General features: G+C 38.5%; 1 protein-coding gene across 2 annotated transcripts; it reads right to left on the reverse strand.

Moving 5' to 3' along the window:
- Window positions 1-1,893: 1,893 nt before the first annotated feature.
- Window positions 1,894-16,988, reverse strand: LOC108416204. Of its 2 annotated transcripts, XM_017689237.1 has the most exons (14): window positions 16,876-16,988; window positions 13,889-13,996; window positions 11,647-11,805; window positions 11,408-11,546; window positions 10,115-10,284; window positions 9,730-9,864; window positions 9,458-9,643; window positions 8,890-9,323; window positions 8,645-8,787; window positions 8,254-8,475; window positions 7,344-7,589; window positions 7,107-7,225; window positions 5,908-6,168; window positions 1,894-5,825 (listed from the first exon to the last, which is right to left on the reverse strand). In XM_017689237.1, the coding sequence occupies exons 1-14, from the start codon at window positions 16,930-16,932 to the stop codon at window positions 2,256-2,258; spliced, it is 5,949 nt and encodes a 1,982-aa protein (XP_017544726.1). In that variant the 5' UTR covers window positions 16,933-16,988; the 3' UTR covers window positions 1,894-2,255. The 2 variants fall into 2 exon arrangements, with proteins under 2 accessions (XP_017544726.1, XP_017544729.1); XM_017689240.1 differs by lacking the exons at window positions 11,408-11,546; window positions 13,889-13,996; window positions 16,876-16,988 and having other exon boundaries at window positions 11,647-11,715.
- Between the last annotated feature and the right edge of the window lie 4,911 nt (window positions 16,989-21,899).

A 21,899-nucleotide genomic window follows, 5' to 3' on the forward strand; every position in this document is an offset into this window, starting at 1 on the left:
TAGTGAACCTTTAAAATGTATTTAAGGTACATTTACCTGGACAATATCTTTTTTTCTGACAGTGCTCGAAGACATATTTACTGTTTTAAAGTGATCATGGCAATCAGAGTGCTGTTTTGCCTCTGGGTGGTGCTAAAGTTTCGAGTTTAATATTCCAAAGCCGACTGTTGTGGCCAGAATGGTTAATGATTATATGGTTATGAGAAGTGTCAACACGCTTGATGTCATAAAAACAATGTCTTCACCATAATAATAGTGATTGATTTCTCTGAAACCTTTGGAAATAGCTTTTATTGTTAGGCTTTCTTACATTATTTTATATTCTGACATTAAAATGAAAAAATATATATAACTTTTATACATATCGTTGTTGTCAGAAGAACACCTTGTATTTCTAAAATGATAACTTTACAGGAAAAGGAAAAACCTACTTTACTTTTAATGTAAATCAGTTGAAGCAGAGTTTTTTCCAAGTCATTTATTTTAGTCCATTCGTCATGAAATTTGCATTCAATTTAAAGGGAAAGGTTTCTATTTTGTCAAAAACAGAAAAATGTCAAAAATGGAGAGGTTTTCTTCTGATGACAGTGATATACTAGTGAGCGTAGTTTTGGTATGGGAGTTCATCCTGCAAGGAAGAGAGAAAAATACTCCTCCTTCTTTGTTCCTTGCAGCAGTATGTCAAAGTATTGACTGACTTACTGTATTCTGAATTAGATTTTCTTGTAATGTTGCCTTATATTGACTTTTTACATCAAAAAGGTGACTTGTTTTCTCAAAATATTGAATATCTGAAAATATTTAATATAAAAATATATAAAATATAACAAATATTTTATATAAAATATAAAATTCTCAAAATATTGACTTATTAACTCAAAATAAATCCTTTTTTTTAATTGTTGACTTAATTTGTCAAAATAATTTCTCATTATATATATATAAAATACCTCCTCATCTCTCTCTGTCAGAACCCAACACTGAGAGGTCTGAACCTGATGGGGTTTTTAATTTCAAATCTTTAAGCCAGATTTTTGGGCACATTTACAAATCATCCATCCATCCATTTTCTAAGCCGCTTCTCTATCAGGGTCACGGGGGGGGGTGCTGGAGCCTATCCCAGCAGTCTTCGGGCGGAAGGCAGGATACACCCTGGACAGGTCGCCAGTCCATCGCAGGGCAGACAGACAGACACAGACATTCACTCACACCTAGGGGCAATTTAGCATGTCCAATTGGCCTGACTGCATATCTTTGGACTATGGGTGGAAACCGGAGAACCCGGAGGAAACCCACACAGACACGGGGAGAACATGCAAACTCCACACAGAGAGGACCCCGGTCACCCAGCCGGGGAATCGAACCCAGACCCTCCTTGCTGTGAGGTGACAGCGCTAACTACCATGCCACCGTGCCGCCATTTACAAATCAAATCATCTAAAATAAACCATTCTTACAGACCTCTGCATGCCCTGCTGTCTACACAGTAGGTGAGGTGTGGAGAGCTTAAAGTAAGCAAGAACCAGTGAGATAATATTTCACAGGTTAAGATGACTGACAAGAACGGTTCTGTTTGTCCCTGTGGCAGTGGAGGAATCTTCAAACGTTCACTAAGCTGTGTTACCTTTCTAAAGCAAATGCTGATACGGCAGGTTGTACCTCACTGAACGTACATGTTTGAAGTACATTTGAAGCAGTTTCGTGGAAGCCTGAGGGCATCTCAGCAAAACCTGAAAAGGGTGGAAGTAGCACCACCAAACAAAAAAATAGGCTCCCAAGATCAAAAGAAACATTACAGACTACTTGGAGATTTTTTGAAGATATACAAAAAAGTGCAAAGTTTGTGTGGAGACGATGAACTTTATATTAAATATTATTAAAGGAGATCTGAAATATGCTGTAGGAAGTTAAGAATGCCAAACTTCCTAATTGCTTTATTCAAAATCAAACAGAGAATTACAACACCCATGGAGGTGGGTGAACAAAGATTTACAGAGTAAGCCTTCACATGCTTTGATAACATTCATGTATTTTTAAAAAGTCATGTAAATGTATATATAATATTCAGAAGTTGAAAAAAAGTTCACAAAGAATGCTCATTGAAATTAAAGTAGTCAGAGAATATGATCCAGCAACAAAATTTCTCAAGTGCAGTCAGTGAGTCATTAAGCAGTAAAAACCCATAACTAACAAATTACTTACCTCAAATCATTTTTAAGTGGAACTCTATATGAGATTTTATTTTCATAGAAATCTCATTGTGGTTTACATTTTCCCACAGGACTTTTGGGACTTTTTTTTGATGACTTTTTGCTGTTCCTGTGTTTGTTTTTAGGGATCACAGTAGTTTCCTGTTCTGATTTTGCCTGCAAACCTGTTGTTCTTGATTCTGATGTGCTGCTGGCAGTTGCTAAGACCTGCTCCGTAACCTCAGATAACACATCACCTGCCTTTTCAGCTTGTGCTAAACTTTCTGAAATCTCTGATGCGGCTACCTCAGATACTAGTTTACCTTCCTCTGACAGTGATTGCAAAGTGCAGTCCTTGTGTGCTTCACCCATTACTGTCTCAACTTCAGGTGAAATCTGTTGGACCTCATTTTCAAGTTCAAGTCCATCCTGCACTAATTTTAAATTTGTAAAAGCACTTTGTGATGGGTCTATGCTCTCCTTGAGATCTCCACTTAAATGTCGACACACTTTTATTTCTTCTGCGACCTCCGATACAGATTGAACACTCAAAGACACATAATCTGCGCTGGCTGGTTCAGAACTTACTTCATCGTCTCCTGACTTTTCAGTTTCAGGGCTACCTTTTATTTTCATATGGTACCCTGCTCCCATAGATTTCATTGCTTTCACAGTATTTGCTGTCATCTTTGCATCAGCTTGTGCAGCAGAAGTATTTATATCTTGTACTTTGTTATGTTTCTCTTGTCCTAAAAGATCTTTGCCTTCCTCAGAATCCTGAATTTGATATGTTAGTTCATTATCCTCAAATTGTTCTTGCCTTGTTGCTTGAGGTGTCATTTGGCCTGTAGAAACCTGCACCTGAAAATCTTTTACCTCAAGTGTCTCAATGTACTGTCTCATACCAAGCACCTGCTCTAGATCTGTTGGTATGTGACATTCTGATACATTACTCATCACCTCCTCTAAATCTGCCTCCTTGTCGCTCTCAGGGTCAGATAGGGCTGACTGTTGTAAATTAGTAGGGTCTCGCTGGTCTGATTCAGTCTCTACAAGGTCTGGGCCTGATTCATCTTTCATTCCTTCTTCTGTAATATCTATTTGTTCCATCACAGGGGTGTCCTTTGTTTTTCGTATGCTTGACTGAAGTTGATCCCCAACATCCTCACTTTTTATCTTAGTTCCTGTCTGCTTAGGACAATGCTCATTTTCTTTTACTTCCTCTGTGTTTTGGGGCTCAGGCCCAAAGTCAGTGATTGCCCGCATCTCTGTGTCTTCCTCCAAATTCACCCCTGAAATATTTTGTGGTACCTCAATCACCTTTACTTCATCTAGGTTTTGTTGCTCTAGCTTTAGCTCTTCCTCCTCAGTAAGCAAAGTCACCTGGAAGTCAGCGACTACCTCCACCTCTGTATCTACTTCCAAAATCACCCCTGAATTGTCTTGTGTTACCTCAACCTCTACACCTTCTTGGATTGATTCATCATTCAGGTCCACTGCTGGAGTTTCTAATTCCTCCATCACAGATGTGTCCTCTGTCATTTGCATGCTTAACTGAAGTTCACTTTCTGCATCTTCCCTCTCTAAGTCAGAACCAGCCAACTTCACTTCAAGAGTAAGGAGGCTTTGTTCAGAAATAGCTTCCTGGGTGACTGCTGAGTTACTGTCTTCCACCATTGCACTGACTCGTCCTAAGTGGCTAGCATTGACACTAACCTTAGGACCATCTTCATTTTCCTTTACTTCCTCAATGTTTTGTTGCTCTGGCTTTAGCTCTTCCTCCTCAGTAAGTAAAGTCACCTGGAAGTCAGTGACTACCCCTGCCTCTGTATCTACCTCCAAAATCACCCCTGAAATGTCTTGTGGTGTCTCAAGAGTAACATTTGAAGCATCTGCAAGTTCTTGGTCTATTTCATCATTCAGTTCTACTGCTGGAGTTTCTACTTGCTCTGTCACAGGTGAGTCTTCTCTCTTCAACTGAGAAGCAACATATTCAGTTTCTTCCTCAAGTCGATGAAGAAGACTTTGTTCACAAATGATTTCTTGAGTTGCTGCTGAGATCATCTCTATCGTTGTCACACCAACTTCTTCTGAATCATTGAGGTCAGCTTGTTCTGTTTTACTAGCTATTGTGGCCTTTGCAGTTCCATTCTGACCGGCGCCCACTTGTGATACTGAAGTATCCCTTACTGTTAGGTTAGTCTCTTCAACTTCACTACCCTGACTTTCAGAGTCATGGTCTTCCTTTTTCTCTTTTTGACACTTTGTTGCAAGATCTGCTGTTTCTATGGCACTGAAATCGTCATTTACTGAACTTATGTCATCTGCTGACTTCTTTTCTTGTCTGTTAGGTGATATACATGTCATGAAGCCCTCAGTAAGCATAGTTTCCTCAAGCTCTTTTCTTATAGCATTGGCTTTTGCTAGCACATCTGCAGTAGTGGATCTGACTAGTGGAAGGTTGAGGGGAATAAAATGAGTGGAAGTGGGAATTTGTGTCACATCAGCAGTGTAGTCTGTATTAATCTGCTTTGAGAACTCCTCCGTGTTTCCTTGCCCTTTGGTAAGTAGGGGGTCAAGTCTAAACTGTGGCATATCTTCTTTTGTGTTCAGTTGTGCCTGTGCTTCTTCTGGCTGGTTAAAACTCAAAGTACCTTGCTGGTGCATGAACACATTCTCAGGAACTCTGTCCTGTGCAAAAACTGGACTAAACTTCAAAGAGCTGTCTGGAGACTGTAACTCTGCCTGAGCTTGTGTTGACCTTCGAGGGCCCAAGGTATTTTGATCTTGAACAAGCATTACATACCCTGCTTCTACAGGATGGTCTGAACCTATGCCTCGAGTCTCCGTTTGTGCACATGTCTGTGAAAGTACAGCAGGTATTACATTACCCTCACTCTGTAGTAGTATCACCCTCTGAGTCTCAGGGAGAGTTCTTTGAGAGACTGAATCATGGTGTGGGAAACAGCTTTGGCTTCCCTGAACCCAGATGGTTGGAGAAGTTGGGCTTCTGGGGCTGGAGGGATTTGAGGTGCTGTCTATTGAATGTTCCTGTAGCATAGAAGTTTCGCTAATCAGGTATAATCCTTGCTGCAGTGAGGCCTGTGCTTTATTACTGTCTTGGAGGATTAACCCCCTGGCCCCTCCTGACCCATTTATTAAGTATGTACCCTGCGTAGGTCTCTCGGCAATAATCACAGTTCTTGGTACCTGATGTTCTACCAAATAGTACATAGGCTGCTGCTGCACAAGCTGTTTCGGACTAGTAATCATGGTGGAAAGAGTGTCTGAGTTATTGAGATCTTTGGAATCAACTTTGCTTTGCTCTGGTAAAGGTGGCACAGGTTCAGAAAATGGAGCTGTACTGGTGGTGAGAGAACACTCACTTTTGATGGTGGTATCTTTTGGCTTGACAATTTGTTCAACCTTTGTTGGTGGTGGACTAGGTTTTGAGGGACTGCAAATCTCTGCTAAAGTCATAAACTTTGGTCCTAAATCACTGAGAAATGTCATGTCGCTTCCTGACTCAAGGAGACTGCAGCAGCCCAAAGAGCCTACAGGAGAATCTTGATCTTCACAGCTGTACGCTAGCAGACTGTCAGTGAGAGGAGGGTTCTCAGCTGCATGCCTTGCTTTCTGCAAAAATAGGGTATATCATCTTTATAATTATTTAAATAAAAGTATTAAAAAACATATAGTGCTCTCCTTTATTCTCTACCTGAGTGAAGTATTCATGTAGAAAATTGTCTGGCAGTGCTATCCCTCCATAGAGATCATGCCTTACACGCCTGAATGATGAAGAATAGAGGTTGCTTCCATGATGCTCAGCTGAAAAAGTGTTGTTTTGGTATGCAAGCATGCGGTCAATCTCCATGACCCATTCGTGAGCCTGAGTAGGTGCCATCATGGGGACTTTGCTGCCAGCATTACCACCCACTGCCATAGATTGCTGGTCTGGAGCACTGAGAAGAGGCACCTCCTACAAAATAAGGATGACAAAAGCAAGATGTGCCAATGTTTTGCAAACTATGAAATCTATTAATGACTCTGTAACAAGTGATCTTTGAATACTGTAGAAAAAATTCTAGGGAAGCTACCCAACATTAGGCCAATTGGCCTTCCATTCATGTTAAAATAGTATACATTTGAAAAATTGGTTTGTAGGAAAAGAGAGACTTATCAGCATTCTAAGGTAACTTATCCCAGATATATCATGGAAAGTCAATGAGAATGCTTTTTGATAACAATGTTGGATATACTTAATGCATATATATGATATACGTGTATTTTTAGGTGTATACATATGTAGTAATTCGCACAATGCTATTGAACATTGGTGCTCACTCCTGGTCCTGGACATCTACCACTCTGCAGAGCTTAGTTCCACACATAATCACACTTTATATAGAAAGGGAAGCCCTTCAGAGTGCATGAGTGTTAGAGCCAGGTGTGATAGATCAAGGTGGTAGATCTCCAGGACCAGGATTGAGCACCCCTGCTGTAGAAGAACCACTTTTGAACCCTAAAGTACCTTTCAAGGGATGCTTTTTTAGAGAACCATTTTTGTAACTGAAATATCTGAGTAAAACCTCCACATTATGTAAAAATTCTAGGAAGAACTTTTAAATCAGTATATATTTTTATCTCTCTTTTTTGTTGCTTTAGGCTGTTGTCCCAACCCTGGTCCTGGAAGCCGACTGCACTACACGTTTTTTTGTTTCTCCTGCTTCTAACACACCATATCCAACATTATCAGCTTATTAACTGACCCTTCCTCAGTTGAAGTGGGTGGGTTAAAATGTGCAGGGCTATAGGGCTCCAGGTCCAGAGTCAGGAAATACAAGTGGTTCTTATGGAATCCATTGTGGCACCTTTCTTTAAAGGAATTAATTTTAAATTACAGAAGCTATACTACACCTTGTCCTCCCCCTTTCCTTCAGTGTGGTATGAGATAAGTTGTTCTTTAGCATCAAACGGCAGCTCTGTGAATTCGCTCACCACCCCACACTGGCAGACCAACAGAAGCATGGGAACCACTGAAAACACAACAAAGAGACAGAACATGGTATCTGTTTGGGAATAGAATCTGAAAACTATATTTATGTAGGGGCCTGTTGGGAACTGATTATATGTATATGTCTATTTCTAACTCACATATAAGCAGTGCCAGGCCGGCCATGAGCAGTCCGATGGCTGGAACACCCACTTTGACTGAGGACGCATGCTGTTGGGAAGACCTGAGTGCCACAACACAGGTGTCACCTTCCTCACAGGTGCACACCTCCACTTGAAGCTTCTGCTTGTCCTCACAGCCCAATCCCTGCATGTCAAAGATCTCCACAGTCAGCTCATAAAAGCCTGGCCACAGCAAGTCCTTGGCATGAAAGCTCACTGTTGTTCCTTTGAATGAGTGAATAGAAACATAAATGAATGTGCATAAACATAACATTATTGTATTTGTGTCCATATCTGAGTAATGCAGTTTGCTGTTTATAATTCTCAATATAGAAACATACACTAGTCCAAAAGTTTGTAGACACCTGTTCATCTAACATGTCTTCTGAAATTAAAGTATTAATAAGGAGTTTGTCCTCCCTTTGCTGCAGTAACAGCCTCTACTTTTCAGGGAAGGCTTTAAACTAAATATTGGATCATTGCTGTGAAGATGGGACTGTATTCAGCCACAAGAGCATTAGGGAGGTCAGCTACTGATGTTGGATGATAAGTTCTGGATTACAAACACCCTCCAACTCATCTCCAAGGTATTGGATCCCTGCAGAGAATGCAGTTCCACTGCTCTACAGCCCAAGGCTGGGGAACCTTATAGCCCTCTAACTCTTGTCATTGGACATGGTGACCTTAGGCTCATGCATGGCTGTTTGAGAGCATCTCATTCTATCAGTAGTACTTTTCTTTGAAGACTATTTAAGCTGTATGTAACATTTGGGTCAGGAATGTGTGCACCTTAAAGTAGCTGAATTCACTAATTAGAAGGGGTGTCTGTATATTTGGACATAGTGTTAATATTATGGAATTAAGTATGATTGTCTGCTGTTTTTGTTACCATTTACAGGAACCATTTCCCACTCTCCATGAGTCTCCTCCTCTACCAGCACAAATTTATATGGCTCTGCATTTGGATAGATGTCCTGGTCAAGTGCAGTCACGTTTATGATTTTAGTATCAGAGCAGATGCTCGCGTAGTTGCTGGTCAGTCTGGGACAGTGGTCATTTGAGTCTTCCACCTTTAAAGCTATTGTTCCAGTGACTGTCCTGGGAGGCACATCTAAATAAAGAGAGAAGTTTGTACTTCAGAATTAGGTATATTTCAAAATATAGTCCAACAAATATCTATTTTCACCAGCTATGAATTAAACATTCTCTTGTGTGTTTTTAGTTTTTAGTTTTCTGAAAGAAAAAATATTCTTGGTATTGCAAGAGATTGTCATGCTTGCCTTGCGTCATGCAGATTATCTTGGCAAAGTAGGTTCCATTGACCAGAAACTTTGACTCTCGATCTGGAATCTTCACAAGTTTAATTTCTGATGTCTCCTCGTTTATGGATAGCCAGTTGTCTGGATCATAGCCTTTTGCATACCTACATTTGCGTGGTAATATACGATACTAATAAAACAAAGAAGAAAATCTCCATCTATTTTATTTGTATAATACTTAGTGAGCAGATTGGAACAGAACTCACCTGACATTTTCAGCACTTTTTCCAGTATCACCATCCACGGCAGGAAAAGAACCAATAATTTTAGGAACTTGAATTTTCTTTGGGTCCTCTGACACAGGAAACTCCTTCTTAGATGGTGAAAAGGCTAGGCCATCGGATAAGTTGTTTACAATTATTTTAACTGGGTACCTTTTCCCTTCTATAGCTGATGGCTTTTTGTCTGGTTTGAGACCTGGTCTTGACTCAGGTTTAAGACCTATTATAACACCAGATGTTACTCCTGCACTTGCCCCGGCCCCTCCCTCTGCTCCTCCTCCTCTCCCTCCCCCTGCTAGTCCTGTTCCAGCTCCAGTGCCTCCCAAATTTCCGTCTGAATCTGCTGCATTAATGAGAGGTGCTACATTTGAAATGGCCAGGCCCAGATTCACCTCTTTGACCTTTTCATAATCCACCAGCTTCATGCAGGACGGCCGTGTTGGAGGAGCAAAAGATACAAAAAAGCATGACTGGAACAATCCTGAAATAATGGACACTAGAACCATTAATAAGAGTTGTGAACCATTTCCTTAGTAAAACTGAGGATGTTTACCTTGACCAGCTTTAGAATCCCTTCATTGGTCTTAGGATCTGTCTCTATAGTGAAGAGTTCATCTTCATTACCCTCGATGATTGTAAAGTGGACCAGCCAGTTATCAGTGTACTCCTGGTCTTTATCCAGAGCTTTGATTCTCATCACAACCGCATCAGCTACATCTTCATCAACCCTGCCTGTGTGCTGATACAGGAAAGACAGGAAGAATGAAATCTCTTTCTCATGTGTTAGCAGCATTAATGTGGCATGAATTTGAGCTATTTTGTTACCTCATCTTTTTCAAGAGTGGGAACATTGTCATTGATGTCCAAAACCTTAATCTCTACTGTACCAGTTCCTGTGTTGCCGTTTGGAGCGCCGTCCATATCCACACCCTGCACTATTAAAGTGTAGGAGTCAAGTGTCTGTGAGAATGAGCAAATGTTACAGATCACTTTGACAGTTTGAAATTTATTGCAGCTATGTTGTCACCTTTGGTTGTCACCTTCTATTTTGCAGACCTCCATTTTGAGAAAGCAGACACATCTTATAATATTCTAATAAATAATAAAAATATGACAGATGTTTATGTATCTGAGGTGTGATTACTGGGAAGTTTCTTCATACAGTAATGCACCACACTTCACTTTTTTATGAATATTTTATACTATTTACCTCTCTGTCCAGGGTGTGCTCTTTCACATAGATATCTCCAGTGTCTCTGTCAATGGAGAACATGGGACCAGCTCCCTCTGGGATTTGCTTCACTATACTGTATGCAATCTTTGCATTGATGGTTCCCTGCTCATCAGCATCCTCAGCTCTTATCCTCATGACACGGGTTTCTGCAGTTTTGTTGGAGAAGCATTAAAGAACGTACTCAGATATCCAATAGGGGTCAGTGTGGCCACACATTTAAAGAAAGCCCAACCTACTGATTTGAAGATGCACACTTAAAAATAAAGGTGCCAAAAAGGTTGCCATTCAAAGGATGGTTTTAGAAAGAATAATTTTTTGTGATTGAAAGGAGTGAGTGTGAAGAATACGTTTTTTAAAGAGCGTAATGTAAAGGTTCTAAGAAGGACCCTTAAATAGGTATAGAATATGTACATTATGTCATGGTTCTTTAAACCATTTGATGTTTTTCACACTCAGAAATCTGTTTTTCATGATTCATTAGGGAGCCAACAGTGGTTCTTCTATGGGGTTGTTTAAACAGTGGAGAAGCCAAACGGCTGGTTGGAGTGGCCCTAGACTCAGTCTCAGATGCTCTGTGTCTGTGTGGGCTCTGGAATATCCGTGGAACACAAAGCTGGCCGCTATCAGGATTTTGGCTGATTCAGTTTGGCTGTCCACACATCTATGTGTACGTTCTTCAGTGCAGCAAGGTTTTGTTTTTACAGCTAAATTCTAATCAGCAATAGCAGCCACCTGCCTGCACTGGATATGGTGATGAAAAAGCATGATATATATCTGTGGGACAAAACCCCACCTGCAAAATAAATAAATAAATCATAAAGGGCTATGATTGATTGTTTTGTGTGCAGAAGAGAGAAATAAAAGTGTGTTTCGTTTAAGCACAACTTCATTGTAGTATTAAAAAAAGCTCCACTCTTTGTAGTTGAACAATGATTAAAATCTCAGTTTCCACTGTGGAGTTGAAATATGTCATCGGTAAACTGAATGACCTCCAGTGTTTTTATTACTCTACTTTAGAAGCCCTAAGGTTGCCCTAGCCACTCAATTGCCATCCCTTTTATACAGTCCTAGAATCGCCACTACTCCTAAAGACCCCTTTGTGGCACCTTTAATTTCCAGAGTGTAGTACAAACATATATTTTAGTAATCAGTTGTTTTCTTACCATTTTCCAGGCACCTTTTCTCATTTATATAAAGCAAAAATCATAAATCACAGTGGTTAAACTCAGTTTGGCAGTAGGGCTTAAGGTAGGAATCAATATTATGCACCTATTTTACTGCATTCTGCCACAGAACCTTTGGAGAAGGTAAACTTTGGTGGATTGTCGTTCTGATCCACGACCTTTATTTTCAGATGAACCTCTCCTTCTGCCAGACTGGCATTTCTGTATCTCGCCAGTCCTTTCAACTAATAACACAATAGAGATAAGAAGTATCTTTCATTTCAGCTACTATTATGTAATGTTCCCATAATCGGCTTGTATTTTAGTACAACTCTTGAAACCCACATTATACTCTGATCTTTCCTCTCTGTCCAGTATGCCTGTGATTCTGAGCCAGCCATTTTGGGGGTTGACAAGAAATAGGTTATACGGCTCCTTGTCAGCACCATGTCCTGTTAGGCTGTACTCCAGGGGCTGGTCTTCTGTGTGCTTATCAGACCATATCTGGAACGCAGAGAAAATGAGGTCGTGTCAATGTTTGTTTAGAGATCTTTGCACTTTAAAAAAAATGATTTGGTCACTTTTTATATTGAACATGGTCTAATAAGAACAGGGGCGGTCTTTGCACTTCGTAAAGGTAAGCAGCTGCATAGGGCTCCAATTACCCAAGGGTCCCATGAAAATAGTAATCTATTCTACAATACATTTGAAAAACAGCTGTTATTTGTGATTATAGCCTTCAATGCAGCTTCACCTCCCAGTCATGGTTATAATGGACTATTCCATGTTGTTACGTGAAGACACAAGTATGTACAGAATAAGGTAATAAAACAGTGATCTACAGTGCTGGGAAAAAGTATTAGCCAGTTTCTTCTGTTTTTTGCATATTTTTGACACAAGTGTTTCAGATCATCAAATTGCAACTGCAATTTCTAAATTATTTCATTTATTGAAGGAAAAATGCTGTTCAGCTATACTTGGCCCTATGTGAAAAAGTAATTGCCCTTATAACTACTAAATGAATCACTTAACCAAATTCAATTGACTATTGGGTTCAATTTCACCGGCTACACCCAGGCTGACAGACCTACTGAATCTAAACGTCCCTTAAATAGAACCTGTCTGGCAGTTTAAAGCACACTACAAGGTCTCAAAAAGCAGCACATGATGCAACGCTCCAAAGAGATTCACATACACATGAAACAGCAGATGAAATCAGTCTGGGACTCCAGTGAACCACAGTGAGAGGTAATATAGATCCGATGAGTCAAAGGTGGAACTTTTTAAAAGACACAGGTCCCGTTACATCTGGTGTAAAGCTAACCCTGCTAATACATTCCACCATAAGAACATCATACCAACAGTCAAACATCCTGCTTCTGCAGTACATAGACAACTAGGCTTATTTGATGGAACCATAAATTCAGCTGTCTATCAGAAAATCCTGAAGGAGGCTGTCCACCCATCAGTTTGTGCCTAAAGCACAAATACACTTAGGGTATGCAACAGTTTTGAAGCACTCAAGCAAGTCCACCTCTGAATGGCCAAAAAGTAACATAATTAAGGTTTTGGAGTGTCTCAGTCAAAGTCCTGACTTTGACATGCTGTAGCAAGACCTTAAGTGGGCAGTTCATGCTCAAAACCCCTTAAATGTAGATAATTTAAAACAATTCTGGGCCAAAATCCCACCACAGCGATAAAAGACTCATGGATAGTTATCGCAAATGTTTGATGGCAGTTGTTCCTGTCAAGGGTGGCACATCCAATGATTAGGTTTAGGGAGCAAATACTTTTTCACATGGGTGATGTAGGTTTTGAATAAGTCTTTATCTCCAACTGAAAAAAGGCTTTATTTTGTACTTACATGTGTCAACCTTATCTTATATCAACATTTGTTGGATGATCTGAAACATTTATATGTGACAAATTAGCCAAAGAAGAAGAAACTGGGTGAGGGGCAATTACTTTTTCACAGCACTGTACATCATGGACAGGGGGTTCTAGGCAGTTTAGATGGACACACAACTTGTGAGCCCAGTGTCTCAACTGATTAAAGAATGTTCTTCCAGAGGTTCCTTTCCTGTCTTTTGCCTAGAGCCCAAGAATCACTAAATCCACCCCTGGATAGGAAATAGGCTCATGCTGGTAACAGTAGGAACAGCTGTGAATTGCAAAGTGAGAAAGGCGACTGATTTCAGATTTGTAGCTCTCAATAATCAGTTAATGATTCCCTTAATTTTACAAATTTCCTAATTTCACTGAACAAAATAGACTATGCTAGTTATAGCTGGCTATGCTACAATTTAATAATGTAAGACCATAAACATCTGTCTCTTTATCTTGAGATAATTTTCCAGTTCACACAGATGACATGTGCACACTTGACAGCCTGTCAGTCTAATTAAACTTATAAGTTTCCCTGCTTTTCCTCCCAGGCCAAACCGCGGCACAAACAAGCCTTAAGATTAACACCACCCAACTCAGCTATGTTAGAAAACAGGGCTTGAGTTCTTGGCTTGTGTTCCTGGTGGTTTAATGGAAAATGAACATACAAGACATGCTGTGATTTATTAGAAGCACTTCTTACTTTGGCTATGAATTCATTTTTTGTGTAGTCAACATTCTCGACGAGTTTTGCAGCAGGACGAATCCACTCCCGCTTTTTTCTCTTGGATCGTTCTGCAGTTTGTGAAAGCTAGAAGATAAGAATACATGGACAAGGGTACATTTTAACACCTCACACTCACTGAAATGAACATGCACTCCACACAAAAAGGACTCTGGTCACCGGTCGGGAATCAAACCCAGGCCCTTCTCGCTGTGAGGTGACAGTGCCACCCCTACTTCTATCCCTACTTCTACCCCTACCACATATTGTCCCTACCAGCCCTTTTCACCTTTTATTTCCAGAAGGGCTGCTTGTTTAGTGATTTTGCCATTAGATACTTACTTACTTACATAATACAGTCATATGCAAAAGTTTAGGCACCCCATTCAAATGACGTTTTGTTGATTTTCTAACATAAAACGTAACCTGTGCAAAGACGCTATATTTTATGTTTTATTTTTTCCCAGTATGTTAAACATCAAATAAATGGAAAGTGTGCACGAATCAAAAAAGCTGTATTGAAGTTCTCTGTAGAGCATGTGTATTTATTTTTTTACTTAGAAAACTAAACCAAAACTTGATCAGCTGTGCCCCAACGTTTGCATACAACTTTACATTTACACCTACAGACTGGCTGTATGTTGGCTGTTAGTTAATGCTAGTTAATATTGGCTACAGGGCATAATGAATACAATGAAAATATCACAGTAATTGCCGTACTGTCAGTGTTGTAACAAAATCTCGTATTTCAGAATGCATAACTTTTTGGTAGAAGGGAAAAAAATATTCTGAAGTTGAATGTAAATTCAATTAAATAATTAAATTAAGCAAAACTTTTGTATTTGTTTATTAGTCATGATGAAAAGGGCAGCTCTCATTTTTAAAGAGTGTAGTGGCTTTAATCTTAAAGTCCAAAAGAGAAATGCTGATGTCTGAATAGCTTTACAGAAGATCTAAGCTATTGTCCGAATGTTGAAACTTTGCTTGAATCTGAAGAAAAAAAGTTTCATCAGTCTTGATTGTTGTTTTTAAGTTTCTGAGACCATTTAACCAGCACTCTTTGAAGTCTCGACTCAGCTGCCTCCACAGTGCACAAAAAACAGAAAATGTTATGCCTGATTAATTTCTTCATAGCATTGCTACAAAATATTTCTGTCTGTTAGTATAAACAGAATGTTTTGTCCTGGACTCTGTGATGTATTACATAACAGTAGTAGTAGGGTTGAACAGAAGGTATTCCTCATTTCCTGACTGAAGGATCAGGGAGATATCCTTCATTTCCTGACTGAGGTAAATGCCAAAACTGTTGAATAATGGTGATAATTTACTATGACAGCAGTTTACACATGGAGAGACAAAATGCAGTTAAATAGGAAGAAAATAAATCCTGAAACTGGTGTATGTTTATTTATTTATTTATCGCTGCTGTCGGAATAAAACCTTGTACCTCCAAAATGGTAACTTTACAGGGAAGGGAAAAAACATACTTTACTTTCAATGTAAGTCAATGAAACCGGAATTATTTCTAAGTAGTTTTGGGTCATTTCTTTTGGTCCATTCACCATAAAATTTACACACAATATAAAGGCCAACAGATGTTTTCAAATTATGTCAAAAACTGGAAAATGTTTGTTTAACCAAAATGTTTTTGTGGGTGATTTACAGCATGTCTTTATTGCTCAGTATGTAAGTGCTGAATCTTTTTTATGTACAGGAATAAATGTTATTGAACTAAGAAAAGGACATGGAAGTTTATTATTCTAAGTCCAAATTCTATTCTATTCTAAATGATCACTTACAGTGCATAATATTCTTTTTGATCCGAACATCTCATTAGATTGTGTCCTTTATTGTCTTTTTTTCTATATGTGCCAGCTCTAACAAATCTTCGATCAGTCACTTCTGGAGCTGGTGTTTTAGTGACCTGATTATTTAACATGTTCTTCATCATTTGGCGTAAGAATGTATGTGTTGTATTTGTCCATGACAGCTCACTTTGGCCCCAGTCCAGCAGGGATTTGCATGAAACAAAAAATTCAAGCAAAAAGTTTAATTTGATTCCTGCAACCATGCGAAGTTTCAAAACTGTTCCCCTTTCAATATTTGTTAGCAGTTTTCAACTTGGCCTCATTTGGGTCTAAATTGCATCTTAAATGTTGAGTTTACAGAATAACTCAACTGAACTAAAATATTAGCTGGGTATAATTAGAACATGTAGAATAATATTTCACTATTAAACTGATTGGTTTCATTTTTAAACCATCTTTTGACCCTATATTTTCTCTAAAGAAACTAATTCCATGTCCTTCCAACTGTTTCCTGAATAAGAACAGTTATGTGTCATTAATGTACTATTTATGTAATATGTAATATGTACTTAACTGCAGTGACTCCTTCATGGTTTAATCATTTTTGTACATGACATTTTTGACAGAAAAGCACATTCTAAAGAAATAGTAGAACTGAAAATGGAAAAGTACTGGATGCTCTAAATACATCTTACATACATTTTTATAAATCTTAATAATGCTTCAGAATTCTTCTAAAAAAGGAATATTTTTTTTAGGAAAACAGACAGTTGGACTTCTATAGTGTCACATTTTAGCTGAATGTAATGTGATTTTTTAAAGTAAAAAACGACAATTCATTTATAGTTTTACACTTGTTTAGTAGCTTGTCTAGGTGTACAGAAGTAGAATTTTAGAAGAATGTGTTCATTTTTTGAACTATTGACTTCAGAAAGTGTTTCTTGCTGGGTGTATTTTTTAAAAGGCTCTCTATGCTCATTTTCTACAACTATTCTGGCCGTTTTTATGTTCCTGTGATTCAGTTACAAATCCTTATATCATCCCTGCAGGTGTATAATAAAGAAACAGTATTTCAGCCCTGATTATTATTTATTGAATCAGTCTCTAATTTCAGACGTTTCAATTTTGCTGAGATTGCAATTTTCAAATATGACTCACCACAGTGATGCACAAAAGCAGGAGCAGACAGAGTCTTCCAAGCCAGACAGGAGCCATGCTCCTTCTCTTCTCTTCTCTTCTCTTCTCCCCCTTTCTCACTCTCCTGTGTTCTGTTCTTCTTTATTTCAGTGCTCATCAGAAAGGGTGTGTTTGTGTATCAGTGGAGAAGTTTGTGTGTGTTTCTTTTGGAGCTCTGACCACACCTCTACACCCCTCTGTTGTGGGACTGGGCTGCAACAGGGCAGTACATTTGCATATTCCATCAGCCGAGGCGTCTAGCTATGTGCTTACTGGCTGCCTGCTAGTTGATAAAATATACTGGGTACATCTGGGTATAGATACAATACTTAGAATAACAGATTAAGATAACATTTCTTGTCAGTAAATTCCATAAGAGATTGATTAATCAGAGAAGGTATTTTTTATGTCAGATTTATTTCAGTTACAAAATTTCATTTTGAAATTAAATAACAATTTTACATTGAAATTAAAATGTAAAAAATATTTCTATAATTTATGTGGCTAAATTTCTACATTTCTAGAAATTTATGAATGAATAATTTCTGCATGCAAAATTTGATGCTACACCATGAGTTCCAACTAAAAATCTTTTATAGGCCTTTATGACTCGATATTTTATTAGAAGGGACTGATGTTGTTTCTATTAAACCTTAGTTCCTGAATAAGAACAGTTACGTCTCATTAACATATGACAATACAGATGTGCTAATAGATCTCTGAAGTCATATTGTAGATGTTGTCATAGCAACTCCAGACCAGATTTCTCTATGGCAAAAATGAACTCCATGGTACATAAAATAGGTTCCTAACCTGAAACATTGTCTTTCATACCTTTTTCCACTAAACATCACCAGATCTTCTGAATTACAAGGTTGTTAAGGAGTCACAACATGAGCATCGCAACATCCATGCTAATAGCTGGCTACCACTCTTGTGCGCTGAAATGACACTGAATCAAAGCAAACCTACTATTAAACTTCAGCACTACTACTCATAAAAACCCAGGTTTATTATATACTATGGCTTATTATTCAGTACCTACAGGGACTTCAGTGCAAACTGCCTAAGCTATTATTAGGTTATAGAAGTGTGCAATAAAACTTTTACTCCCCAACAGGCCCTGACCATTTAAGGGATTAAGTTATATAATAGCACTAAGTACTCCTAATGTACTCTACTACTACCAAAGCAGCTTAACTAGTACACTTGAGAATGGTTGTTGTTTTGTTTGGGGTATTTTATGTACTTGGTTGTCCATTAATATCAACATGGCAGTTATGCAGCAATATAAGTTGTTATGTTGGTTGCCAGCAAAACCAGCATATGCTATGTTTTGGATGCTGGTATGCTGGTCAACCAGCATGACCATGCTGGGTGACCAGCTAAACCAACATCAGACCAGCACTAGACCAGCATAAACCAGCACAAACCAGCTTAGACCAGCATAGAATTCATGATGATCTATGCTTTTCCCAGCAGGAAATTCAGTGCACAGCAGTGTTAGCTCAAGTGTAGCAAAATTAATGTTTTCTCTCCTTGACAACCTCATAATTCAGAGGATCCAGTGACTTTCAAAGGGAAAAAGAAACATAGGAAATGGGAAAATTTCTGAAAATCCCATACATATTTCCCATAGAGAAATCCAGTTTCTAGTACAGGCACACCTCAACTATCGAAAGATGACATAACTTCATTGGTGCCAAAAGAATCAGTACTGAGAAAACAAAAGAAAACAAATGATATAGAAAATGATATGCACAAGAACAAATGTTAATACTTCATCTGTTGAGGTTGAACAGTCCATGCTTAGTTTATGTCACAAAACCCCATCTCTCCGAAGTATTCATTTTAAAGGAGAAGGAAAACATTGTGTACTGACACACCAAATGCCTACTGGGGATGCAGTCTCACAAAAGCCTCTTCCCTGCCAGGACTTTCAGCAGCTTTCCCAGGATTCTGCAGCCCAGGAATGTGTCAGTATGCCTAACACATTAACGTCTGAGAGCCTGCCAGACAAACACTGCCATCAGCACTGAACTAGAACAACCCAGCTGACAGTGCAATTCACTGGCAAAATACTACAGCGGGGAAAGGACAGACTTTATTGAAAAGCAAATATACGCTGACAGAGCAAGTTTGATCTTGATAAAGTAATCACACATTTCAGTGGTACATTTTGACGTGATTTTTATTTACATATGATCGTACATAAGATGGTTAGATAATAGTGTTTACACTGCTATACAAAAGTCAGTGACACCCCTTTCTTTCATTCAATTTCCAGACAAAGCGGCCTTTAGGTACACAGTTTAGACTGTGTTTAGAAAAAGCAGGCAACATATATTTAATAATAAATCACATTAAAGCCTCTAACACTAAGTGTATTATTAAATCTCTCCATATTCAATTTATCCACTCTTTACTTTTGTGTACCCTACTAGCACTTTGACTCTTCTGTTCTTTCAATCTTAAAGCCAGTGAGTTAGAGTCTTCCCAGCAAAAGCTGTTCCCAAAAGTGCCATTGACATTGTTACCCCTCAAAGAGACATTAACATTCACACAAGCAACTACCCAAACACACCTCAGCTGCCTTGCAGACTTTCTGTTCATGTACATCTAAAATGAAATCTTCTGGAGAAGATTATATATAAGATAATGCACTTCTATAAGGAAGAGGAAATGAGTGAAAAGAAAACAGAATTCTCCAAAATTCCTTACAACTGTGCAAGACCCGGTAGACCACCAACACTGTCACCATTAGATGAGCAGAACTTAAAGCTTTCATCTTTGAGAGAGAAAATCAAGCTCCACTTCAGATCTGAAAAAATCCACTGGTGTTTCTGTCCATCCTCCCACTGCAAGAAGACAACTCAGTTTTATAGGTCTGGAAAGATGTATGGCTGTGAAAAAAGCCTTTACTTAGAAAAGTGAGCAGAAGCAATAAATGCTTCTTTGAACCATATTTACAACCATCAGTCAAGCATGGTGGACCTTAACATTATTACATGTGTTAGTTTTTGTGTGCTCTGTGAGAAGCAAGCGATGTGGAAAGTTGTCCCTGCAGATTGCATTGAAACACTGAAAGCAAGTGTCATGAAAAGAACCAAAGCTGCAATAGGGGAACAGAGTGGATGCTCTGAACACTAAAAAATGACATTCGATTGTTGAAGCTTCTGTGGGATTTTACATATAGTCGTTGTCATGTCAAAACAATGTATCTCCATTTTTTGCCATTTTTATTTTTCTACATGCGTTGAGCACACCAGCTGCCCTTAACACTGTGTGAACATTTTATTATGAACAAACCAATAGAAATGATCCAGTATTACTTGGAAAAAAATCTCATTAACATACATTAAAGTTTCTACCTTCTCTTGTAAAGTTACCTTTTAAGATACATGCTTTTGTTAGAAGAAATACAATGTTTTTTTTTTGTTTTTTGTTTTCCAGAAAATGAATAACTTAATGGCAGTCCTGACTGGGAAATAAATCAATTTTAAATGGTCTGAGAACAGTATTTCTAATTTGAACCAACAAAAAAAACCTGTGCAAAGGATGTAAAGGATGTACATTTTAGCTTTTAAGATGTTTTGAATTCTGTAATATGTGTGATTCTGTCCTTTGACATGGAGCTTTTTTGCTGTACTGGGTAATGGTTGCAACTGAGTTTGAAGACACTGGCTGCATGCAAATAAACAACTGTGTTTACTGAGGTATTTATGAAATGATTTATTTTTATTTTTGCTTTTAAAGACGGTTTTTTCATTCCACCAAATGAAGCCAATCTAAATGTAACACAGCAGACACATAATTTGGATGAAGTCATATTAGATTTCAACAAAAGCACGTGACAGCCATTAAAAAACAAGAAAAGGAAAGCAAAGACAACATTGTATGACTTACTAAAACATGATAACACTGTAAATCCCTTTCAATCCCATTATCTTCAGAAAACATTGGTCCTCAAGTGCCCATCGTAACAGCTCTGTCTCTGACTATACATTCTTATATACCTCCACCATATTGCGTTCAAATCCCGGAGTGGTTCTCAACAAAAAGCACATCCAGTGGTGAATCAGTATCAATGCTGGCTTACAACACTTAACATGTACTTTTCTTTGTGATATAACAAAGAACAGAAGAGATCAATATCAACATTCCATTTTACCAGTAAGACATGTTGCATGTTATACAAATAGTGCTAGTTTTATTTCATAAGAATATTCCAACGCACAACACAGAATATACATATACCCTGCTGTATTTTTCTTCTTTTTGAAAGCCAGTGTTTCTTTCAGGTGGTGGTGGGACGACCACAATACCTCACAGGTGTCCCAAATTTCACCACAATAAACAGAATAAGTTGTGGACCAATTAAGACAGGACAATATACATGTTTACACTATTAATTCAATGTTAATGAAAACCATATTAACATCATAGAAATCATCCTAAAAATACCTGCACCAAATGGTTTTTCCAAAAACTATTATTTGCCCACTTGCACCAGTACAATCTGCCAATAGGCCTATGCACAAGAAACCTCTTCTATGTTAAAAGCTCTCAAAGGAAAATATCATCCACCTGCAAGCACCTGCATACTTATTGACTATTAAATGTCTATTTAGCTTCATAAAGTTTTCAAAACATGAGCTACACCTACAGGCTTTGAGTAACTGCTGCTCATTAGTATCAACTGCTGGTCCTCCTTAACTTTGTTGTGTTGAACCATTATGATATTCTGAGTGCATGTTGAATTCTGGAAGAATTCGGCTTAGAACCATTTTCAAAAGCATAGCCCAGTGTCCAGACTAACATACTGCGATAGTAGCAGCACTGAGAAGTTCTAGAGCAGTCCAGAGTATAATTATTGCCTTGCATTACTCAGGCACTTTCAATGGATCAGCCCTAAACATATCACTTGGGGTATAACTGCATAGAATGAGATTCAGTACCCTCAAGCAACCATGTAAGGGTCTAAAATCACAACTGATCTGCGCAGC

The sequence above is a fragment of the Pygocentrus nattereri genome, chromosome 4, assembly GCF_015220715.1.
Source record: "Pygocentrus nattereri isolate fPygNat1 chromosome 4, fPygNat1.pri, whole genome shotgun sequence".
Taxonomy (NCBI): Eukaryota; Metazoa; Chordata; class Actinopteri; order Characiformes; family Serrasalmidae; genus Pygocentrus; species Pygocentrus nattereri.

Coding starts and splice junctions, on each gene's coding strand:
- LOC108416204 (XM_017689237.1), bottom strand. CDS start 16,932: ATGGCTCCTGTCTGGCTTGGAAGACTCTGTCTGCTCCTGCTTTTGTGC. Junction 11,806..13,888: donor AAAATGAATTCATAGCCAAA/GTAAGAAGTGCT, acceptor TCTGCGTTCCAG/ATATGGTCTGATAAGCACAC. Junction 10,285..11,407: donor GGCAGAATGCAGTAAAATAG/GTGCATAATATT, acceptor ACAAAACTGCAG/AAACCCGTGTCATGAGGATA.